At 43.0% G+C, this 23255-nt stretch overlaps 1 protein-coding gene across 1 annotated transcript; it reads right to left on the reverse strand.

The window, feature by feature from the left end:
- Positions 1-4046: 4046 nt before the first annotated feature.
- LOC135526297 (V-type proton ATPase 116 kDa subunit a 3-like) lies at positions 4047-19038 on the reverse strand. The gene is given in 21 exon segments (XM_064954549.1): positions 4047-5452; positions 5621-5792; positions 5924-6044; positions 6208-6294; positions 7910-8020; positions 8283-8496; positions 8782-8900; positions 9029-9119; positions 9263-9420; positions 9664-9803; positions 10035-10185; positions 10411-10623; positions 10816-10909; positions 11026-11108; positions 11445-11571; positions 11734-11798; positions 17082-17098; positions 17101-17319; positions 17512-17590; positions 17796-17930; positions 18770-19038. Coding segments are annotated over 20 exon segments (2472 nt in total). The 5' UTR covers positions 17913-17930; positions 18770-19038; the 3' UTR covers positions 4047-5358.
- Between the last annotated feature and the right edge of the window lie 4217 nt (positions 19039-23255).

A 23255-nucleotide genomic window follows, 5' to 3' on the forward strand; every position in this document is an offset into this window, starting at 1 on the left:
TCATAATAATGACTATAAGATATTAGCCTTACTAATTGCAAAAATAATTAAAGAAGTCCTGGATGCAATAATTGATGAAACAGACTGGCTTTATGGCTTTGGGGATTTTTCTGTAACCGAGGAAAAGACAGATTCAGGCTGGATATTCGACGGATATTCGCCTGTAGCTTTCCTTACGTCCACCAATATCAGTTAGGGACCGTCAACATAGTGACAAATCAAAATTTTCACATTTCAATAGCTCTTTAACCATTACTCCTAAAACTTTCAAAACTGGTTATAGCTAACCCGATGGGATAGACACACATTGCACACACTTTTTTTGTTGTCGGTTTACATCTCACACTATTTAAAATAATTACATTTTTTGAAAATCAATAGCGCCTCGGTCATGTGACCCACACACCTCAAACAAGGTTCATAATGTACACTCAGTGAACTTATACATTGCACACCCTTTTGTTTGTCCATTTGAATCTCATGAGATTTTACAATAATGTTTCAATAGCTCCTCTGTGACCTACAACCCCCAAACTACTTTCAGAATAACCACTGAGTAGCCGTATATGTAGCTCAACCTTTTGCTCATCCATTTTCATCTCACATGATTTTACATTAATTTGCTATGTTTTTTGAATTTCAATAGCTCTCTGGTCATGTGACCTACAACCCTCAAACTGCTGTCATAATATCCACTGACAAGCCTTACACTGTACATTGCACACCCTTTAGTTTGTCCATTTTCATCTCACACAATTTTACATACATTTTTCTAAATGTTAAATTTGCCCGAAGAGAGGGGCCCAAGCCCTGGAAAGTGTTCCGGCAGACACTAGTCAGATTCCCATATCGATCAATGTGATATAGTCCTTTTCCGAAGCATCTGGCCTATATCTTAATATTAATAAATGTGAACTCATGTCAAAGATTGTGTGGCACCCTCATATTATGGCATTCCAGTGAAAGAAGAACTTACATATTTAGGCATGAACATTACTAAGGATCAGAAGTCTAGATGCTTACTAAATTTTAATCCTCACATTAAAAAAACCCAGAAGAAGCTAAATCAATGGCTACAGAGGGACCTACCCTTAAAAGGAAGAGTCCTAATAACCAAGGCTTAAGGGATCTCTAGACTAACATATGGCGCTCTATCTTTATATCTTGACGGTAAAATAAGCAAGGAGATAGACCAGATGCTTTTCAACTTTCTGTGGAGAAACCCTACCCATTACATTAGGAAAACTGTTGTAATGAACACATGATTTATGGTGGGCAGAATTTTCTGGATTTTACTACTTTAAATAATAATTTTAAGATCAATTGGATAAAACAGTTCCTAAGAAGACCCACGTCTATATGGAATTTTATTCCTCATCATGTCTTCTCTACTTTTGGTGGCCATAACTTCATGTTGATTTGCAATTATAATGTTGACAAAGTTCCAGTGAAACTTTGCTTTTCATCGGCAGGTTCTTGTCATGGTCCTTAATTTATAAGCAGAATTGTATATTGTATAAAAATACTTCTTGGAGTGTCTAGCTTGAGAAACAGACGCCTCACGAGTCCTCAACTGGCAGCTTCATTAAATAGTACCCGCAAAACACCAGTCTCAACGTCAACAGGGAAGAGGCGACCCCGGGATGTTGGCCTTCTAGGCAGAGTTCATCTGTCCAGTGTCTGTGTTCTTTTGCCCATCTTAATCTTTTCTTTTTATTGGCCAGTCTGAGATATGGCTATTTATTTGCAACTCCGCCTAGAAGGCCAGCATCCCAGAGTCGCCTCTTCACTGTTGACATTGAGACTGGTGTTTTGCTGGTACTATTTAATGAATCTGCCAGTTAAGGACTTGTGAGGCATCTGTTTTGTCAAACTAGACACTAATGTACTTCTCCTCTTGTTCAGTTGTGGACCGGGGCCCCCCACTCTTCTTTCTATTCTGGTTAGAGACAGTTTGCGCTGTTCTGTGAAGGGAGTAGTACACAGGATTGTACAAGATCTTCAGTATCTTGACAATTTCTCACATATGTTACGCACACCTCTATGAAGAGGGAACGCAACACCCTGCTTCAACTCAACTCTCCGTGAAGTGAAAAAGGTATGGACTGTAGGTGCGAGTAAGGATGACAACAGACAGAATGTGGTACCGTTTACAAGGACTTTATTCCTTTACACGGTAATATGGGGAAAAGGGGCTGGACGGAACCAAAGCAAAGAAAGTAAAACTCAAAGCCCCCCCCTCTCCTATCTTACCTGCCTAACCAATACTTACCTAATTTAGCACCACCTGGTGCCCTAACCAAAATACAGGGGGTGGTCCGCCCAGGTCTTACCTATTGTGCCTAGACAGTGAATATACTACGGGTATATGTATGCCCGCGGGCCTCTTGCCTAAGCACTCCCTAGGTGCCTTCCCCTTCCCCCCTGGGAACAAATGAAACAGGAGAACAAATCGTTTCTCAAACTAAGAAACAAAGGACATCAAATAAGCTCTATCTGAGCAACAAACTCACTGAACATACCAACTGCTACCAACAACTAACACAGTAAATTATCCACAGCCATCTCTCTCAGCAATGATTCTCTATCACATTCAATCTCTCTGCAATGACCTCCCAGCAATTAATCTCCTGAACAGAACACTGGCTTTTATATAGCTTCAGAATGAATGTGTAACTGGAGACAGCTGTGTCTTGACGAGGGGGCGGGGTCAGCTCTCCAATTAGCCATGGAGTCGACCAATCAGCTGCTTGAGGGATTTCAGGAAGCCATTTCCTGAAATAAACACATGCAAATACACAAACTACAACACAAACTGGGGAACGTAACAACATGGAATAGCCTTCATTTCTCAGAACAAGAATAGACTGACGAGTTTCAGATGAAAGTGATTTGTTTCTGGCCATTTTGAGCCTGTAATTGAACCCACAAATGCCGATGCTCCAGAAACTCAACTAGTCGAAAGGCCAGTTTTATTGCTTCTTTAATCAGAACAGTTTTCAGTTGTTCTAACATAATTTCAAAAGGGTTTTCTAATGATCAATTAGCCTTTTAAAATGATAAACTTGAATTAGCTAACACAACATGCCATTGGAACACAGGAGTGATGGTTGCTGATAATGGGCATTTGTACACCTATTAAAAATCTGCCATTTCCAGGAACAATAGTCATTTACAACATTAACAATGTCTACACTGAATTGCTGATCAATTTGATGTTATTTTAATGGACGAAAAAAAGTGTTTTTCTTTCAAAAACATGGACATTGCTAAGTGACCCCAAACTTTCGAACGGTAGTGTATATCTTACGTCATGCCTTTTTGGAATGGTTTTATTGATAACTTCAGTTGGAAAAAAGTTTGGATGCTGCCACACACATACATACTTAACAAAACTAAGGACGTTTCTTAAATTATTCATAAATATTATCCTACCAACCATTGTATGAAGAAGTAAACAAAAACAGAAATTCAAATTGTACCTTTTGTAATGACCACCAAAAAACAGTGTTGCATCTTTTTGGGAATTGTATTCATGTAAGGAGTCTGTGGCAAGACATCAGTAGATTTATAATTTAACACATTTACATTTTACACTATTATGGAGAGATGTACACCTTGGATTCTTTACTTATGATAGAAATAAGTTGAAACAATTTTATGTATTTAAATTTCATTATTCTTTTGGCCAAATGTCATATTCACCAATGTAAATTTACAAACAAAACACCACATTTTATTACCTTGCAAAAATAAATTAAACTATATTTTAAGGCAATTAAATACTCTGCCAACAAAAAAGCTGATTTATAATTCTGTGTGTATGCCCCTTAAGGTCCTTGTGTAATGTGATATTGTACCCCCTAGCCCAAATGTCCTTGTATATTCTTTATATATACTTGTGTTCCAATGTACTTTTTGTATTGATTTGTTAATAAAAAATAAACACAATTCTATATATTTGTTTTTATAAATTAAAGAAGATGTCTGACTTGCCTAATTTCTACAATAGGAACAATTCAAATCGCACACCCACACAAGAACCGTCAGGAAAAAAACTGTCTTTAATTTCATTACAGCCCTAGAGTTAAACACAGTGATAATGCAAAGAGACAGACAGTACGACGTGAACCATCATACAGAGAATGGGGCAGAACATTGGCAGAACATTGATCTTCATTCAGATGGTTCTCTGCTCAGATCAAACAGAATGTGAATGACACATGAGTTTACAAGTTTCCCTTTCCATAATTATTAACCGTGTTCAAATATGACACAAGAAAGAGGTGTTGAGTACCATGAAGGGTTGTTCGTGTTACCATCTGTAGTAGGATGTCCCTTGGGGATACCCGTACCGAGGTATGACATGCGAGGGCTAGGTTAGTAAACATGCTGGAGCTAGAACCTCGTTGTCGTGAGTCCTTATTTTAGATAATACTACACCATCATAGCAAAATCATGTCTATGTGGACTCTCTTCAAGACCACAACAGATGAGTTAAGACAATTGGTGTGTGCTTATCTTTACCGAACTTTGTGATCACGGTCATGTGTGAAAGTCAATAGCACCCATTTCCTGAGTTATTCAACCATTTTCAAATAATGCTTTGAACGATAAACAGGGAGGTTGTGAATGTATTACTGTTAATATATTATTTAAACAACATATTATCTAAAGGTACATAACTGGAAGTTGGGACACATGGGGTGTGTTCGTAAATTCACTCTGGAGTCCGCTCAGAGAGCGCTCTGGGCTTTCATAAATTCAGAGCGTTGTTAGATTGTCCTTTCGTGAATTCAGAGCGTTTTGCTCGTTCTGACCTCACAACAGCAGTCAAGCACCCGAGCTAACTGGCTAAAGGTGGCTAGCTTGCTAGCTACATCCAAACACAAATGAGAGAACACCTAACTCTGACCATTTTATTCACTCTAGCAGAGCTGGTTCGACTATTTTCGTGTTATCTAGGGCATTGGTGACTAACTGTACTTCTGGCAACAATTGAATTTAAAAAAATTGCAGACACCAGTCATATTCAACGGGTGTTGCGTGTTCGTAAATTCCTGAAATCAGAGTAGACAGCCAGAGTGAATTTACAGACCCACCACATGATCAGTGCAAAGAAGGAACAAGAAAGAAATTCTGATTTTGATGACACAGCATGCATGCTGAAATAGGCACATAAACACCCCATACCATAGTGCAAAGGCCTAAATGTATTCTTGTACACTGAACACATTTTACAAAACACCAAGCATACAAAAAAAGACAGCAATCATTCTGAAATGTGTGCAGTGTGATAGGTGCAGAGCAAGTTAATATAACCATTTGGCAATCATAATTCATTGATCGTTTAAATGATCACAGATCGGACGAGGCGTGGATTATGGAAGAGAAGGAGAAAGGGTTCAGCTTGTAACCTGTTCCACTGTAGAATTTATTCTGGAACTCCACCCTAGGAGAGAGACAACATTTTCAAAAATCAACAGACAATATTGCATTACATTTTTTTTCATGAATAATATATTTTATCTTATTCTCCATTCACACACTCCTCTCCCCTTCGACTAATTCCTTCCCACCATCTCTCACTCATTCTCACCCCCCGTCCCCCTTCTCTCACCAGTGCAGACGCAGGGCATGCAGGAAGGCAGACAGGCCCTCCATGACCAGCAGGACGGAGACTGTCAGCACCGCGAAGACGATGAAGAATAGAAACAGGATCACAGATCCCATGTTGCCTTGCCAGGTCAGGGCGTTATGCAGCACCATCGTCCAGAGCACCTCCGACAGCTCTGGAGGGTGAAAGGGGACACACTGAGTAGGCGCTAGAATGAGTTAGCACTCTTCAAGAAATGAGTCAGTGTGCGATCAGTAAGTCACTGTAAATCAGTGGGGAAAGTGTGTTTGTGCGCGTGTGACTCACGTGCGTGTGCAAGGCTGAGGGCCCACAGTCGTAGGTAGGAGGCTGTGTTGGAGATGCAGCCTAGACAGTACTCTATGGTGTGGATGGCCTGGTGCATAAACGCATCAGCAGCGTCAAAATCCTACAGAGATGCACAGAGATTTAGCTTCTTTTTTTAAGACAGGGAAAAATGGTAGAGAAGTTGGACGGAGTAATACGTTATTCCTTGTGACACTAGCTCGGGCTATGAGTATATTGAAACGGAGCTAGCATGGGTAACGCAATGATGACTCGCTCCCTCTCACCACCTCCTCCTCTCTGTGACTCCCCACCTCTCCCTGGTGAGCATTGATGGAACTGTTCTCACCCAACAGGGGTCGTCTGTCTCCTGCCTGGAAGACACAATCACATCAGACCCACTCACAGAGGTTATAATACATACTGTATATAAACACACATAATAAACTCAGCAAAAAAAGAAACTCCCTGTCATCTGCGTTTATTTTCAGCAAACTTAACAAGATTCAACAACTGAGACATAAACTGTGACTACAGATATGGAATAATGTGTCCCTGAACAAAGGGAGGGTCAAAATCAAAAGTAACAGTCAGTATCTTGTGTGGCCACCAGCTGTATTAAGTACTGCAGTGCATCTCCTCCTCATGGACTGCACCAGATTTGCCAGTTATTTCTGTGAGATGTTACCCCACTCTTCCACCAATGTTCCCGGACATTTCTGGGGGGAATGGCCCTAGCCCTCACCCTCCGATCCAACAGGTCCCAGACGTGCTCAATGGGATTGAGATCCGGGCTCTTTGCTGGCCATGGCAGAACACTGACATTCCTGTCTTGCAGGAAATCACGCACAGAATGAGCAGTATGGCTGGTGGCATTGTCATGCTGGAGGGTCATGTCAGGATGAACCTGCAGGAAGGGTACCACATGAGGGAGGAGGATGTCTTCCCTGTAACACACAGCGTTGAGATTTCCTGCAATGACAACAAGCTCAGTCCGATGATGCTGTGACACATTGCCCCAGACCATGACGGACCCTCCACCTCCAAATCGATCCCGCTCCAGAGTACAGGCCTCGGTGTAACGCTCATTCCTTTGATGATAAATGCTAATCCGACCATCACACCTGGTGAGACAAAACCACGACCTGTCAGTGAAGAGCACTTTTTGCCAGTCCTGTCTGGTCCAGCGACGGTGGGTTTGTGCCCATAGGTGATGTTGTTGCCGGTCTGGTGAGGACCTGCCTTACAACAGGCCTACAAGCCCTCAGTCCAGCCTCTCTCAGCCGATTGCGGACAGTCTGAGCACTGATGGAGGGATTGTGCATTCCTGGTGTAACTCGGGCAGTTGTTGTTGCCATCCTGTACCTGTCTCTTAGGTGAGATGTTCAGATGTACCGATCCTGTGCAGGTGTTCTTATACGTGGTCTGCCACTGCGAGGACGATCAGCTGTCCGTCCTGTCTGCCTGTAGCGTTGTCTTGGGCGTCTCACAGTACGGACATTGCAATTTATTTCCCTGGCCACCTCTGCAGTCCTCATGCCTCCTTGCAGCATGCCTAAAGTATGTTCATGCAGATGAGCAGGGACCCTGGGCATCTTCCTTTTGGTGTTTTTCAGAGTCTGTAGAAAGGCCTCTTTCGTGTCCTAAGTTTTCATAACTGTGACCTTAATTGCCTACCGTCAGTAAGCTGATAGTGTCTTCATGACCGTTCCACAGGTGCATGTTCAGTAATTGTTTATGGTTCATTGAACACACATGGGAAACAGTGTTTAAACCCTTTACAATGAAGATCTGTGAAGTTATTTGGATTTTTACTAATCATCTTTGAAAGACAGGGTCCTGAAAAAGGGACGTTTCTTTTTTTGCTGAATTTACGTATATTACACATACAGATGTTATACACATAAGACTAAACAAAGTCATCCTAGATACTTACACTCAAATCAATAGGCATAGCACACACCCAGACAAGACAACACAGTTGCTCACCATGTGCCGGTGCTTCCTCTTGTGTGTGATGTATTGATGGATGGGTTTCCCCAGCAGCAGGACTGGAACAGAACACAGCGCCAGTACCACCAGGACCTTCTGAACCACCAACTACAGTAGAGAGAGAGGGAGTTAGGACGTCACACACACACTAGAGTGCAGGTTGTATTTTGGAGAAAGCATGCTGCCATACCATTGTTTACCTATAGATTATATTTTCAAGGACTCAGGTAACATTAAGCATACTTTAGACAAATAAGTACATTGGAGTGAGCACGTTGTGTGCCCTTCCACAAACATACCAGTCCTGTACAGTGGCATCATGTTTCCCCACAAAACACACACATTCAGACAGACACATTCAGACAGACACCTGTCCTCTGTAGAGGGGCGGGTTGTCCTTGTTCTCGGCGAATAGGAACATGTCTATGAAGTGGATGAGGATGCTGGGGGCGGAGTTAGAGTGGGTCGTGTCGAAGGCCAGCCACTTGAAGATGACCATGAAGACAAGGTAACCAAACAGACACAGCATGAAGAACAGCTCTGGGATCAGTACCAGGAACACACTGCTCAACTGGTTAAAGTGTCTGGAGGGATAGGGGAGAGAGGGATGAGTAGAGTGGGAGAAGGATTAATAGAGAGAGATGGGTAGAGAGGGAATTGTAGGTTTATGAGTAAGGAATGCATAGGCAGAAGGATGGGTTTAGAGAGGGGTAGGGATAGCAAGAGGGATGGTGGGAAAATTATTAGATTACAGTGATACTCCCTTGCAGTTCCATTCACACCAGGATTTTGGAATATGGTTTACTTTCTGAATTTAAATGGAATTGACCCCAACCCGTACAGGCACACACACACACACGTTCCCTCACATGTAGTTGAAGAAGGCCAGACAGACTCCGAAGGTCATGTGGATGACCCCGATAATGACAGACATCTTCATCTTGTAGGAGTTGAGGAACGTCAGGTGGTTGTTGGACAGACCCCAGACCTGAGAGGGACAGACAGACAGTCATGGAAACAATCATTACAGAGAGATGAGAGATGAAGAGATAGATGGAGAGCGAGAGACGGAGGAGTGAGAGACAGATGGAGGCAGTGCGAGGTGCATTTCCATACCGGGTCGATACCAAAAGGATAGGGTCCTGTAAAAACCCCAGTGATGTTAGGGTCCAGGGACAGGAAGTTGTTCTCTTTAACAGTTGTTGGACTAAGAGAAGAAGAGAGCGAGAGAGAGACACAAAACTCATATTGTAAACATAACATACAGGACCATCAGAAAAGTGATTGTGGCGCTGTTATGCATGTGTGAGTGACGGGCATGGGCACACGTGTATGTGTGTGTGTCCTTACTTCCACTCTCCGTTCTCAAACATGGGTCCTACATGCCAGCCGGAGCTGAAGGGGCTGAGTCCTCTGCTAAAACACTCATTGTAGATGGCCCCAGTGTAGACAGAGAACAGTCCCATCAACAGGATCAGATAACGTCCTCCAAACATCATCCGCCAGATCTAAACCACACACAGAGAGGCAGTATATTAGGACTGTTCAGATTTGTCAGTCTCCCAATTTAAAGGGTGTGTATGAAAAGGTGTGACTGTGTGTGTGTGTGTGTGTGTGTGTGTGTCTGGGTGTCTGTGTGTCTGTGTGTGTGTGTGTGTGTGTGTGTGTGTGTGTGTGTGTGTGTGTGTGTGTGTGTGTGTGTGTGTGTGTGTGTGTGTGTGTGTGTGCGTGTGTGTGTGTGTGTGTGTGACCTCATTAGTGTTGTTCCTGAGTTTGGGGTCCTTCTCCTCCAGAACCATCCAGAGGGCGGCCAGGGACATCAGCAGACCGTGACCCACGTCCCCAAACATCACGGCAAACAGGAAGGGGAACGTGATGATGGTGTACACCGCTACAGAGACAGAGGGGAGGAGGGAATGAGAGAGAGGGGGAAAAGAGAAAGGGGGAGGGAGAAAAAAGTAGGAGAGGAGAAAACAGAGAGAGGGGCGAACGAGAGAACGGGGGGGCATAATAGTTCTGATCGTTGACGTATTCAAGAGGAGCTGGTTCTTCCCTGGGTTGTTGGCTGGTTAGAGGTTGGAAGTGACTGCTAAACTAATTGATGTATTGATTGGACTGATACCTGGGTTGACCTCGCGGTAGCTGGCCACTCCGTAGGCGTCTACAATGTTCTGGAAGCCTGCAGTGAAGGAGTTGGTGGGAAACAGTGTAGGAGGAGGCGTGGAGCAGGGGAGGCGGTTGTAGAACGAGTCCACCCCGCTACCACTCTTCCTCTGATAGGGGGAGAGACAGAGAGCAGATGAAGGGGCTTAAGGTCATACACATTTAGGGTACTGTGTAAAATGACATCCATTCCTACATTTAAACAGAGTGACGACAACATACAACTAACTCGCTCTTGTTGCATTACTCAACCGCACACAATCTCTGTCCCTCCTCTATTCTCCCTTCTTCTGTGTCTCCCATCTCCCCGTCCCTGTTTCCTTCCCCTCGCTCACCCCTCCTTCCCTCAGGGCGCTCTGCAGCTCGGGCAGCTTGCGGACGGGACACCAGGCTTCAGCGATCAGACACTTGTCGGTGACGGAGGGGCTGCAGAGGTTCAGTACGGCCTGGACTGCCTTAGACTTCTGGAGCCGCACCTTCCACTGGGGCAACACCGCTACTGTACGCACCAACATCTGCTGGAGGAACTGCTCTGTCTGAATAAGGACCTGAGGCGGGGAGGGCAGAGGGGTGAAGGACGAAAGGGGGAAGGTGTGGATTAGAGATGGAGTTCTGGGGAGCTTTACAGACAGTAAACGTTGGCTCTGTTTACTGCACCCAATGATTTCGAGTGAAGTTTAGTGATAGAGCAACAAAGTTGAAGGTGAATGCATTTTATACAGCGCTCGTGTCTGACTTACTGATTTGATGTCTTCAATTCTGCCCTGCAGTCCCTGGAGAATCTCCTCTCTCTCCGTGGGACTGTCAGGATACTCAAACACCTGCGCGTGGAAGCTGGAAATGCAAGTTATCCAGGAGGTGCAAGAAAGACAAGGGTCATTAAACAAGCATGTACATGGACCACCGCAATGTGGTAAATGACGCCACAGGAAGTGGACAGGTTTACTTACCAATCACAGATCTTCTTGACCTTTTGTCCGATCTGATCTCCCCAGTAGGATATGAGGAACACTGTCCACTGCACCATCTCCCCCTGCAATCCCATCACATATTAGAAATGTTGATGCATTGACCATCTTGTTTGCCACTCTTATTATATGAAAATTCCACCCCAAAAACTTTTGTTTTCTGTTTTAGATTTGTTTCAAGATATACAACTTCCAAAATACAGAAATACAGCCGGTATTATGCATTTAGCATATGATGCAACTTGATTGCTGGTATGCAAAACATTTTGGGACTCAATTATGGACTAATGAAACAAATACCGAAAGATAAATGAAACAAATACCAAAATATAGGGTGGAGTTTTACTGTAAGTATAACTTTTCTCTTCATTTCCTTCCTCCTCCTCTCCCTCTCTCCTCACCGTGTCAGGATGCTCCAGCTGCTCCTCCATCTCTCTGAAGTCCACGACGACGTACCCGCAGCATGCTCGCCATAGCAACCGCTCAAATGATGGGACTTTCCAGGGGTGGACCACACCGGCCACAAAACTGCAGAAGAGAGAAGGATGAGAGACGAGCAAAGAAATAGGAAAGTTGGCAAAAGAGGATGTTGACCAACTTGAAAATCAATCATTGTCCAGAGCCAATGTAAAAAAATAATAATAATAAGGTGGAAGGACACTGGCAATCACTTTGACCAATAATGTTTACCGGAGGTGGACATCCTGTCGGTTAGGCTCCAATATGCCTAGTGTTTCACGTAGAGGAGGTGGAGCCTGTAAGAGGAAACAATAAAAAGTGTTTGGGAGACTTTAACACATCCAAACAGTCATTTAGGTTCTCTGAAGGAGTGTGTCTGGTTGTGTGAGAGCGAGAAGAGCGAGAGAGAGAGAGAAATTAAATAATAAAATATACAGACAACAAATTCCAATTGGCTGTACTTAAACTCTTTAACATCATCCTAAGCTCTTGCATCTTCCTGGGATGGCAGGTAGCCTAGTGGTTAGAGCATTGGACTAGTAACCGAAAGGATCGGTCGTTCCGCCTCTGAACAAGGCAGTTAACTCACTGTTCCTAGGCCATCATTGAAAATAAGAATTTGTTCTTAACTGACTTGCCTATTTAAATCAAGGTAAATAAATAAAATTCCCCCAATATTTGGAACCAAGGACTGATCGCCCCAATCCACAAAAGTGGAGACAAATTTCACTCCAATACCGTGGGATATGTGTCAACAGCAACCTTGGGAAAATCCTCTGCATTATCATTAACAGCAGACACATACATTTCCTCAGTGAAAACAATGTACTGAGCAAATGTCAAATTGGCTTTCTACCAAATTCCTGTACGATAGGCAACGTATTCACCGTGCACACTAATTGACAAACAAACTAAACAAAACAAAGCCAAAGTCTTCTCATGCTTTATTAATTTAAAAAAAGCCTTTGACTCAATTTGGCATGAGGGTCTACTATGCAAATTAATGGATAGTGGTGTTGGGGGAGAAACATACTACAGTCGTGACCAAAAGTTTTGAGAATGACACAAATATTAATTTTCAAAGTCTGCTGTCTCAGTTTGTATGATGGCAATTTGCATATCCTCCAGAATGTTATGAAGAGTGATCAGATGAACTGCAATTAATTGTAAAGTCCCTCTTTGCCATGCAAATGAACTGTATCCCCCAAAAACATTTCCAAAGCATTTCAGCCCTGACACAAAAGGACCAGCTGACATCATTTCAGTGATTCTCTCGTTAACACAGGTGTGAGTGTTGACAAGGACAAGGCTGGAGACCACTCTGTCATGCTGATTGAGTTTGAATAGCAGACTGGAAGCTTCAAAAGGAGGGTGGTGCTTGGAATCATTGTTCTTCCTCTGTCAAACATGGTTACCTGCAAGGAAACATGTGCCATCATCATTGCTTTGCACAAAAAGGGCTTCACAGGCAAGGATATTGCTGCCAGGAAGACTGCACCTAAATCAGCCATTTATCGGATCATCAAGAACTTCAAGGAGAGCGGTTCAATTGTTGTGAGGGCTTCAGTGCGCCCAAAAAGTCCAGCAAGCGCCAGGACAGTCTCCTAAAGTTGATTCAGCTGCGAGATTGGGCACCACCAGTACAGAGCTTGCTCAGGAATGGCAGCAGGCAGGTGTGAGTGCATCTGCACGCACAGTGAAGCGAAGACTTTTGGAGGATGGCTTGGTGTCAAGAAGTGCAACAAAGAAGTCACTTCTCTCCAGGAAAAACATCAGGGACAGACTGATATTCTGCAAAAGGTACAGGGATTGGACTGCTGAGGACTGGGGTAAAGTCATTTTCTCTGAATCCCCTTTCCGATTGTTTGGGGCATCCAGGAAAAAAAGCTTGTCTGGAGAAGACAAGGTGAGCGCTACCATCAGTCCTGTGTCATGCCAACAGTAAAGCATTCTGAGACCATTCATGTGTGGGGTTGCTTCTCAGCCAAGGGAGTTGGCTCACTCACAATTGTGCCTGAGAACACAGCCATGAATAAAGAATGGTACCAACACATCCTCCGAGAGCAACTTCTCCCAACCATCCAGGAACAGTTTGGTGACGAAAAATGCCTTTTCCAGCATGATGGAGCACCTTGCCATAAGGCAAAAGTGATAACTAAGTGGCTCGGGGAACAAATCATTGATATGATATATTATATTATATATATTATGGGTCTATGGCCAGGAAACCCAGACCTTAATCCCATTGAGAACTTGTGGTCAATCCTCAAGAGGTGGGTGGAAAATCAAAAATCCACAAATTCTGACAAAACACAAGCATTGATTATGCAAGAATGGGCTGCCATCCGTCAGGATGTGGCCCAGAAGTTAATTGACAGCATACCAGGATGGATTGCAGAGGTCTTGAAAAATAAGGGTCGACACTGCAAATATTGACTTTTTGCATCAACTTCATGTAATTGTCAATAAAAGCCTTTGACACTTATGAAATGCTTGTAATTATACTTCAGTATTCTATAGTAACATTTGACAAAAATATCTAAAGACACTGAGGCAGCAGACTTTGTGAAAATGAATATTTGTGTCATTCTCAAAACTTTTGGCCACGACTGTACATTATAAAATCCATGTACACAAACAAGTACGCGGTTAGAATTGCCAAAAAACACACATTTCTTTCCAAAGGGCCGTGGGGTGAGACAGGGATGCAGCTTAAGCCCCACCCTCTTCAACATATATATCAACTAATTGGCGAGGGCACTAGAGCAGTTTGCAGCACCCGGCCTCACCCTACTATAATCTGAAGTCAAATGTCTACTGTTTGCTGATGATCTGGTGCTTCTGTCCCCAACCAAGGAGGGCCTACAGCAGCACCTAGATCTCCTGCACAGATTCTGTCAGACCAGGGCCCTGCCAGTAAATCTCAGCATAACAAAAATAATGGTGTTTTAAAAATGGTCTAGTTGCACGGACCACAAATACAAATTCCATCTTGACACCGTTGCACTAGAGCACACAAAAAAAACGATACATACCTCGGCCTAAACATCAGCGCCACAGGTAACCTCCAAAAAGCTGTGAACAAGCTGAGGCAAGGCAAGAAGGGCCTTCTATGCCATCAAAAGGAACATAAAATTCGACATAATTAGGATCTGGCTAAAATTACTTGAATCAGTTATAGAACTCATTGACCTTTGTGGTTGTGAGGTCTGGGGTCCGCTCACCAACCAATAATTCACAAAATTGGCCAAACACCAAATTGAGACTGCATGCAGAATTCCGCAAAAATATCTTCTGTGTATAAAGTAAAACACCAAATAAAGCATGCAGAGCAGAATTAGGCTGATACCCGCTAATTATCAAAATCCAGAAAAGAGACGTTAAATTCTACAACCACCTAAAAGGAAGCGATTACCAAACCTTCCATGACAAAGCCATCACCTTCAGAGCGATGAACCTGTAGAAGAGGAGTCCCCTAAGCAAGCTGGTCCTGAGGCTCTGTTCACCAACACAAACAGACCCTACAGAGCCCCAGGACAGCAACACAATTAGAGCCAACCAAATCATGAGAAAACAAAAACATATTTACTTGACACATTGGAAAGGATTAACAAAAAAACTGAGCAAACTAGAATGCTATTTGGCTCTAAACAGAGAGTACACAGTGGCAGAATAATTGACCAATATGACTGACCCAACCTTAAGGAAAACGTTGACTATGTACAGATTCAGTGAGCATAGCCTTGCTATTGAGAAAGGCCGCCGTGGGCAGACCTGGCTCTCAAGAGAAGACAAGCTATGTGCACACTGCCCACAAAATGAGGTGGAAACTGAGCTGCACTTCCTAATCTCCTGCCAAATGTATGACATTATTATATGTATGATATCAGAGACACATATTTCCCTCAGATTACACAGATCCACAAAGAATTCAAAAACAAACCGAATTTTGATAAACTCCCATATCTACTGGGTGAAATACCAGTGAGCCATCACAGCAGCACATTTTGTGACCTGTTGCCACAAGAAAAGGGCAAACAGTGAAGAACAAACGCCATTGTAAATACAATCCATATACAGTGGGGCAAAAAAGTATTTAGTCAGCCACCAATTGTGCAAGTTCTCCCACTTAAAAAGATGAGAGAGGCCTGTAATTTTCATCATAGGTACACTTCATGACAGACAAAATGAGAAAAAAAAAATCCAGAAAATCACATTGTAGGATTTTTAATGAATTTATTTGCAAATTATGGTGGAAAATAAGTATTTGGTCACTGACAAACAAGCAAGATTTCTGGCTCTCACAGACCTGTAACTTTTTCTTTAAGAGGCTCCTCTGTCCTCCACTCATTACCTGTATTAATAGCACCTGTTTGAACTTGTTATCAGTATAAAAGACACCTGTCCACAACCTCAAACAGTCACACTCCAAACTCCACTATGGCCAAGACCAAATAGCTGTCAAAGGACACCAGAAACAAAGTTGTAGACCTGCACCAGGCTGGGAAGACTGAATCTGCAATAGGTAAGCAGCTTGGTTTGAAGAAATCAACTGTGGGAGCAATTATTAGGAAATGGAAGACATACAAGACCACTGATAATCTCCCTCGATCTGGGGCTCCATGCAAGATCTCACCCCGTGGGGTCAAAATGATCACAACGGTGAACGGTGAGCAAAAATCCCAGAACCACACGGGGGACCTAGTGAATGACCTGCAGAGAGCTGGGACCAAAGTAACAAAGCCTACCATCAGCAAGGGCATTGAATATGAAACGTGGCTGGGTCTTTCAGCATGACAATGATCCCAAACACACCGCCCGGGCAATGAAGGAGTGGCTTCGTAAGAAGCATTTCAAGGTCCTGGAGTGGCCTAGCCAGTCTCCAGATCTCAACCTCATAGAAAATCTTTGGAGGGCGTTGAAAGTCCGTGTTGCCCAGCAACAGCCGCAAAACATCACTGCTCTAGAGGAGATCTGCATGGAGGAATGGGCCAAAATACCAGCAACAGTGTATGAAAACCTTGTGAAGACTTACAGAAAATGTTTGACCTCTGTCATTGCCAACAAAGGGTATATAACAAAGTATTGAGATAAACTTTTGTTATTGACCAAATACTTATTTTCCACCATAATTTGCAAATAAATTCATTAAACATCCTACAATGTGATTTTCTGGATTTTTCTTTTCTCATTTTGTCTGTCATAGTTGAAGTGTACCTATGATGAAAATTACAGGCCTCTCTCATCTTTTTAAGTGGGAGAACATGCACAATTGGTGGCTGACTAAATACTTTTTTGCCCCACTGTATATGTTTATTTATTTTCCCTTTTGTACTTTTAACTGTTTGCACATCGTTACAATACTGTATTTGGATATAATATGACATTTGAAATGTCTTTATTATTTTGGAACTTCTGTGAGTGTAATGTTTACTGTTAATTTGCATTGTTAATTCCACTTTTGTTTATTTATCCGCTTCACTTGCTTTGCCAATGTAAACATATGTTTCCCATGCCAATAAAGCCCTTAAATTGAAATTGAATTGAGAGAGGGTGGTGATGGGAGGTGTAGTTTTGACCTGTGAGGCGGTGAGGAGTGGGTCTGGGTGAGAACTCCTTTGTACTGGCTGAGCTGGATCAGCTGGGCTCTGAGACCGTCTCTGTTCCTGGACACCTCTTTGAGCTCCCTGGCCAGCCTCTCACTCTCCTCCTCAATGGTGAGCAACTCTCTGGGCTGGGGGGCCGAGGGGTTCGGGCAGGGGGTCGGGCCATGGGGGGGGAGCAAAAGGGACCTATTGATCTCCTGCTCCAGGAACGCTGAGTGGAGAGAAGGATGAAAAGACAGAGAGATGGAGGGAGAAACAGGGAGAAAGATATGGAAGGATATAAAGACCAGAGAGAGAGAAAGAGAAATGCATAGGAGAAAACTGTCAAACATAATTTTCCTATATTAGTATAGGGGTTTTAATGAGCGGTTTAGGAGACAGTGTGAGAGATCTAGATACTCACTGAAGGTTTTCTCCAGTTCCTGACATCGTCTCACCTCCCCCACAAACTTCCTCTGGAAGGAGTTGACATTGGGGTTCAACTGATTCACCACGGAGGGAATTAGCAAAAGAGACAGTTAGTTACTCACAAGTTATTCACACAAGGCTTGATTTAGTTGACACGTCGTTAATGTCAAACTTAGTTATTCATAGCAAGACGGTTGAGATATTAGTTGCAGCTATTAGTTCTAAGCCAGTGAATCTTTAGTCACGCGAAGATATGAGACAAACGAGATCAGAACTCACGTCTCTGAACTCGACCAAGCCCAGTTCTCCCAGTTCACTGACACAGTTATAGGCTGAACCAGACTGGAGGAAGAGCTGCACCAGGCACACCTCCTCACTGCGGAACATAGAACCCATCACCACCTAGAGATAGGCCTAGAGGGAGAGCGGCAGGGGGAGAGAAGAGAGCAAGAGAGAGAGGGAAGGTGGGTAAGGTCGAGAAAGAGACACAGTTGGAAAGCAGATTGGATAGGAGGAGTAAATAGAAAAGAGTAAGGAGAGATAAGGAGAAGAGATAGATTGTGGTAATTGTATTAAGGTGCACGACACCACCAGAGCAATAGGCCTACACCCCTGGCTTCAAAAACAGCTGACAGAGGACAGTTGCAGAAAAGGGAAGGATGTATTCAGGCCCCCTCTGCCTAACTGAAAAAAGTCACATGAATTGCAAAACAGTGGAATTTCCACTCAAGCTGCGCTTCCCAACTAATGACATGCTGACAGCAAGTCAATACATCTCGCCGTAGGTCTCAATACACGACCACCCTTCATGTGGGTAACGAAAATAGGTCCATAGTGAGGTATTTCAAGGACTTCTCGGAGAGACTGGAGAGAGACTGAACGAATAGACTACACAATGAGTGATAGGTTCGGTTTCGCTTTACCAGAAAAAGGTGCACCACCCACAAATGCCGCGAATTCGTCCAGCATCAATCATTCCAAACGAAATTAATGTAACAATTTTGCGGGGAGAGTTGCTGTCATCATGAGACATTGTTGGCAACATTGTATGCAAATGTTGGCAAATGTTCCCCTCTTGTCAGTCAAAACCCCCAAAAACGGATCCTGTTTGGCGACTATGTTTCCATATAGTGCCTTATTAGGCTATAAATCAGTTATTATTATTACATCAGTTATTATTAGACAACATATATATTTTTCCAATGTCAGCATCTCAAATAGCCTACAACAGAAGGTTAAAGTTATCCACATACCTGTAACTGAAATCAGACAACTTGTTGACCGACCACCATATACGAATCTATCCTTTGAGAACAAAGCACGTTGCAAATGTACAAACTTGACCTGTTTTCTTCAATCTGTCCCGCTCGATCGAATGTGACGGCTGCTTGTGAGAGTTAGCTCCAGATGACAGAAAAGAACACCTAACAGTGGCAAACAAATCTCTTTTGACGGTAGTCAGTTTCTTAACATTCTTACTGTACTGTCACCGGCACACCAGTATTCTGCCAGCAGCAAAAATGTTGACGTCACTTTCGTTGCCTTAAAAAAAAACCCTGCATTTCAAAACATTGCAATGTGGATAATTAATTCAAAAGATTGATTAAAATTCTATGACCACTTCTATTGTGACAATAAGAAAATACACTGGGTAATTTATGAAAACAGATACAAATGATGTACAAGTAATGACAAAATACATTGCTGAAGCTGGTATGTTGAGAAAATTGGGCTGTAGAAATAAAAAAATTCTACCTGTCTCAGCTAAAGTGGGGTGGAAAATACTCAGCAGGATCTCTACTACCAAATAGGGTTAGTTTTGGAGTGGGACTGTGTCATACCCAGGAGCACTTTATTCTCGGCACCATCAATAACCCCGATTGACTGTAATAGACTGTACACGGGATACATATTGGCTTGTAGAGAGAAAGCCCCCATACAAAGAAAACCTTATTTGGTTAGTAGAGACCCTACTGAGTATTTCCAACCCCCCTTTAGCTGAGACAAGTAGAAAGGTTCTCTCTACAAGCCAAAATGTATCCCATGTACAGTCTATTACAGAATACTGCATTGGGCGCTATAAAGGGGGTTGAGAACAAAGTGCTGCTGGGTATATATGACACAATCCCCCTCCAAATCTACAGTTTGGTTAGTAGAGACCCTACTGAGAATTTCCCCCTAGCTGAAACAAGTAGAAAGGTTCTCTCTACAAAACAATTAGTAGAACTGTGCATTGGGTTGCAAGAGTGGGTGGAGTAAGGATTTTTAATTTCACATTTATTTAACCAGGTAGGCCAGTGGAGAACAAGTTCTCATTTCCAACTGCGACCTGGTCAAGATAAAGCAAAGCAGTGCGACACCAACAACACAGAGTTACACATGGGATAAACAAATGTACAGTCAATAACACATAGGGAAAAATCAATATACAGTGTGTGCAAATGTAGTAAGATTAGGGAGGTAGGGCAATAAATAGGTCATAGTGGTGAAATAATTACAATTTAGCAAGTATACACTGGAGTGATAGGTGTGCAGAAGATGAATGAGCAAGTACAATCATGGCCAAAAGTTGAGAATGACACAAATATTAACTTCCACAAAGTTTGCTGCTTCAGTGTCTTTAGATATTTTTGTCAGATGCTACTATGGAATACTGAAGTATAATTACAAGCATTTCACAAGGCTTTTATTGACAAGTACATGAAGTTGATGCAAAGAGTCAAAATTTGCAGTATTGACCCTTCTTTTCAAGACCTCTGCAATCCGCCCTGGCATGCTGTCAATTAACTTCTGGGCCACATCCTGACTGATGGCAGCCCATTCTTGCATAATCAATGCTTGGAGTTTGTCAGAATTTGTTGGTTTTTGTTTGTCCACCTGCCTCTTGAGGATTGACGACAAGTTCTCAATGGGATTAAGGTCTGGGGAGTTTCCTGGCCATAGACCCAAAATATCAATGTTTTGTTCCCCGGGCCACTTAGTTATCACTTTTGCCGTATGGCAAGGTGCTCCATCATACTGGAAAAGGCATTGTTCGTCACCAAACTGTTCCTGGATGGTTGGGAGAAGTTGCTCTTGGAGGATGTGTTGGTACCATTCTTTATTCATGGCTGTGTTCTTAGGCAAAATTGTGAGTGAGCCAACTCCCTTGGCTGAGAAGCAACCCCACACATGAATGGTTTCAGGATGCTTTACTGTTGGCATGACACAGGACTGATGGTAGCGCTCACCTTGTCTTCTCCGGACAAGCTTTTTTCCGGATGCCCCAAACAATCCGAAACGGAATTCATCAGAGAAAATGACTTTACCCCAGTCCTCAGCAGTCCAATCCCTGTACCTTTTGCAGAATATCAGTCTGTCCCTGATGTTTTTCCTGGAGAGAAGTGTCTTCTTTGCTGCCCTTCTTGACACCATGCCATCCTCCAAAAGTCTTCCCCTCACTGTGCGTGCAGATGCACTCACACCTGCCTGCTGCCATTCCTGAGCAAGCTCTGTACTGGTGGTGCCCAATCCCGCAGCTGAATCAACTTTAGGAGACGGTCCTGGCGCTTGCTGGACTTTTTTGGGCGCACTGAAGCCTTCACAACAATTGAACCGCTGTCCTTGAAGTTCTTGATGATCCGATAAATGGCTGATTTAGGTGCAGTCTTCCTGGCAGTAATATCCTTGCCTGTGAAGCCCTTTTTGTGCAAAGCAATGATGACGGCACGTGTTTCCTTCCAGGTAACCATGGTTGACAGAGGAAGAACGATGATTCCAAGCACCACCCTCCTTTTGAAGCTTCTAGTCTGTTATTTGAACTCAATAAGCATGACAGAGATCTCCAGCCTTGTCCTCAACACTCACACCTGTGTTAACGAGAGAAACACTGAAATGATGTCAGCTGGTCCTTTTGTGTCAGGGCTGAAATGCAGTGGAAATGTTTTGTGGGGATTCAGTTTATATGCATGGTAAAGAGGGACTTCGCAATTAATTGCAATTCATTTGATCACTCTTCATAACATTCTGGAGTATATGGAAATTGCCATCATACAAACTGAGGCAGCAGACTTTGAAAATTAATATGTTCTTACTTTTGGCCTCAACTGTAGAGATACTGGGGTGCAAAGGAGCAAAAAATAATAACAACAATATAGAGATGAGGTAGTTGGGTGGGCTATTTACAGATGGGCTGTGTACAGGTGCAATGATCGGTAATCTGCCCTGACAGCTGATGCTTTGTTAGTGAGGGAGATATAAGACTCCAGCTTCAGTGATTTTTGCAATTTGTTCCAGTCAATGGCAGCAGAGAACTGGAAGGAAAGGAGGCCAAATGGGGAGTTGGCATTGGGGATGACCAGTGAAATATACCTGCTGGAGCATGCTACAGGCAGGTGCTGCTATGGTGACCAGTGGGCTGAGATAAGGCAGGGCTTTACCTAGCAAAGACGTATAGATGACCTGGAGCCAGTGGGTTTGGCAACAAATATGAAGAGAGGGCCAGCCAACGAGAGCATACAGGTTGCAGTGGTGGGTAGTATATGGGGCGTTGGTGACAAAACGGGTGGCACTGTGATAGACTACATCCAATTTGCTGAGTAGAGTGTTGGAGGCTATTTTGTAAATGACATCAAAGTCAAGGATCGGTAGGATAGTCAGTTTTACGAGGATATGTTTGGCAGCATGAGTGAAGGATCCTTTGTTGCGAAATAGGAAGCCGATTCTAGATTTAATTTTGGATGGGAGAATCTTAATGTGAGTCTGGAAGGAGAGTTTACAGTCTAACTAGACACCTAGGTATAAGGAGTCACCAGTACTCTGTATTAAACCTGGTGCCCAGCACAAGAGACACATTTAAGTTTTGCAGATACTAATGAGTAAATCCATTAACATATTTGTATTTTATTAAAAGTGTATTTCTTTAAATATAGCCTACACAAAAGCTTTGAATATACCAATATTTTTATCAACTTTCAAAATAAATTCTGGTAGAAATAATAAAAATTAAAATACGTCAAATTATACACGGATTTCTTCAGAGGTTGTTGCAATGCTGTGATTTTTTCAAATGTTTTATTGCTAGTCAAAGTTTAGCATGTCTTTGCCGGGGGATTTTTTTTTATACATACATTTTGCAATCGTCCTGCCAGCATAATATCCTGCCGGTAGGAGAACAATAATCACGAGTACTGTCTTTGGTGAAGTTCTTAGGGGAAGGAGCGAAAGAAAGGACTCGCCCTTCCCGTTCGCTGGTTTCATGTCACTATTTGTCAACGTTCCCAAATTTGATTTACATAGGTCAGAGGCCTATGGACAGACTGGAGAGATGGCAAGTGGACGTTTAAAAACATGTTTTCTACCCTACAGTATATATATTATTCTCTATTCTTCTCTATCTTAGCCCAAATTCCTCAATCAGCCTTATTAAAAAAAACACAAAGTTGTAGCTGCAGACTGGGCCATGCATTGGACCCTAGCATTATATCCACACCAACCCACGTCACTGTGCATGCCTCCATACACACACCCTGACCCTACACACCCTACTTAGACAGGCAGTAGTGCTGACACATAACATTGGCAGTGTTTCTCAACCACTTCTGTTCCAGTGTCTGGCGAGATCCGATCCTCCTCTTTTTTTAACCAGATCATGTTTAAAACAAATACAATATGTAAAAGCACCACTGGAGATACAACGCACCACTATAACTGCGTCTCGGTCAGGAGATACAACTCACCACTATAACTAAGTCTCTGTCT

The sequence above is a fragment of the Oncorhynchus masou genome, chromosome 32, assembly GCF_036934945.1.
Source record: "Oncorhynchus masou masou isolate Uvic2021 chromosome 32, UVic_Omas_1.1, whole genome shotgun sequence".
Classification (NCBI taxonomy): domain Eukaryota; kingdom Metazoa; phylum Chordata; class Actinopteri; order Salmoniformes; family Salmonidae; genus Oncorhynchus; species Oncorhynchus masou.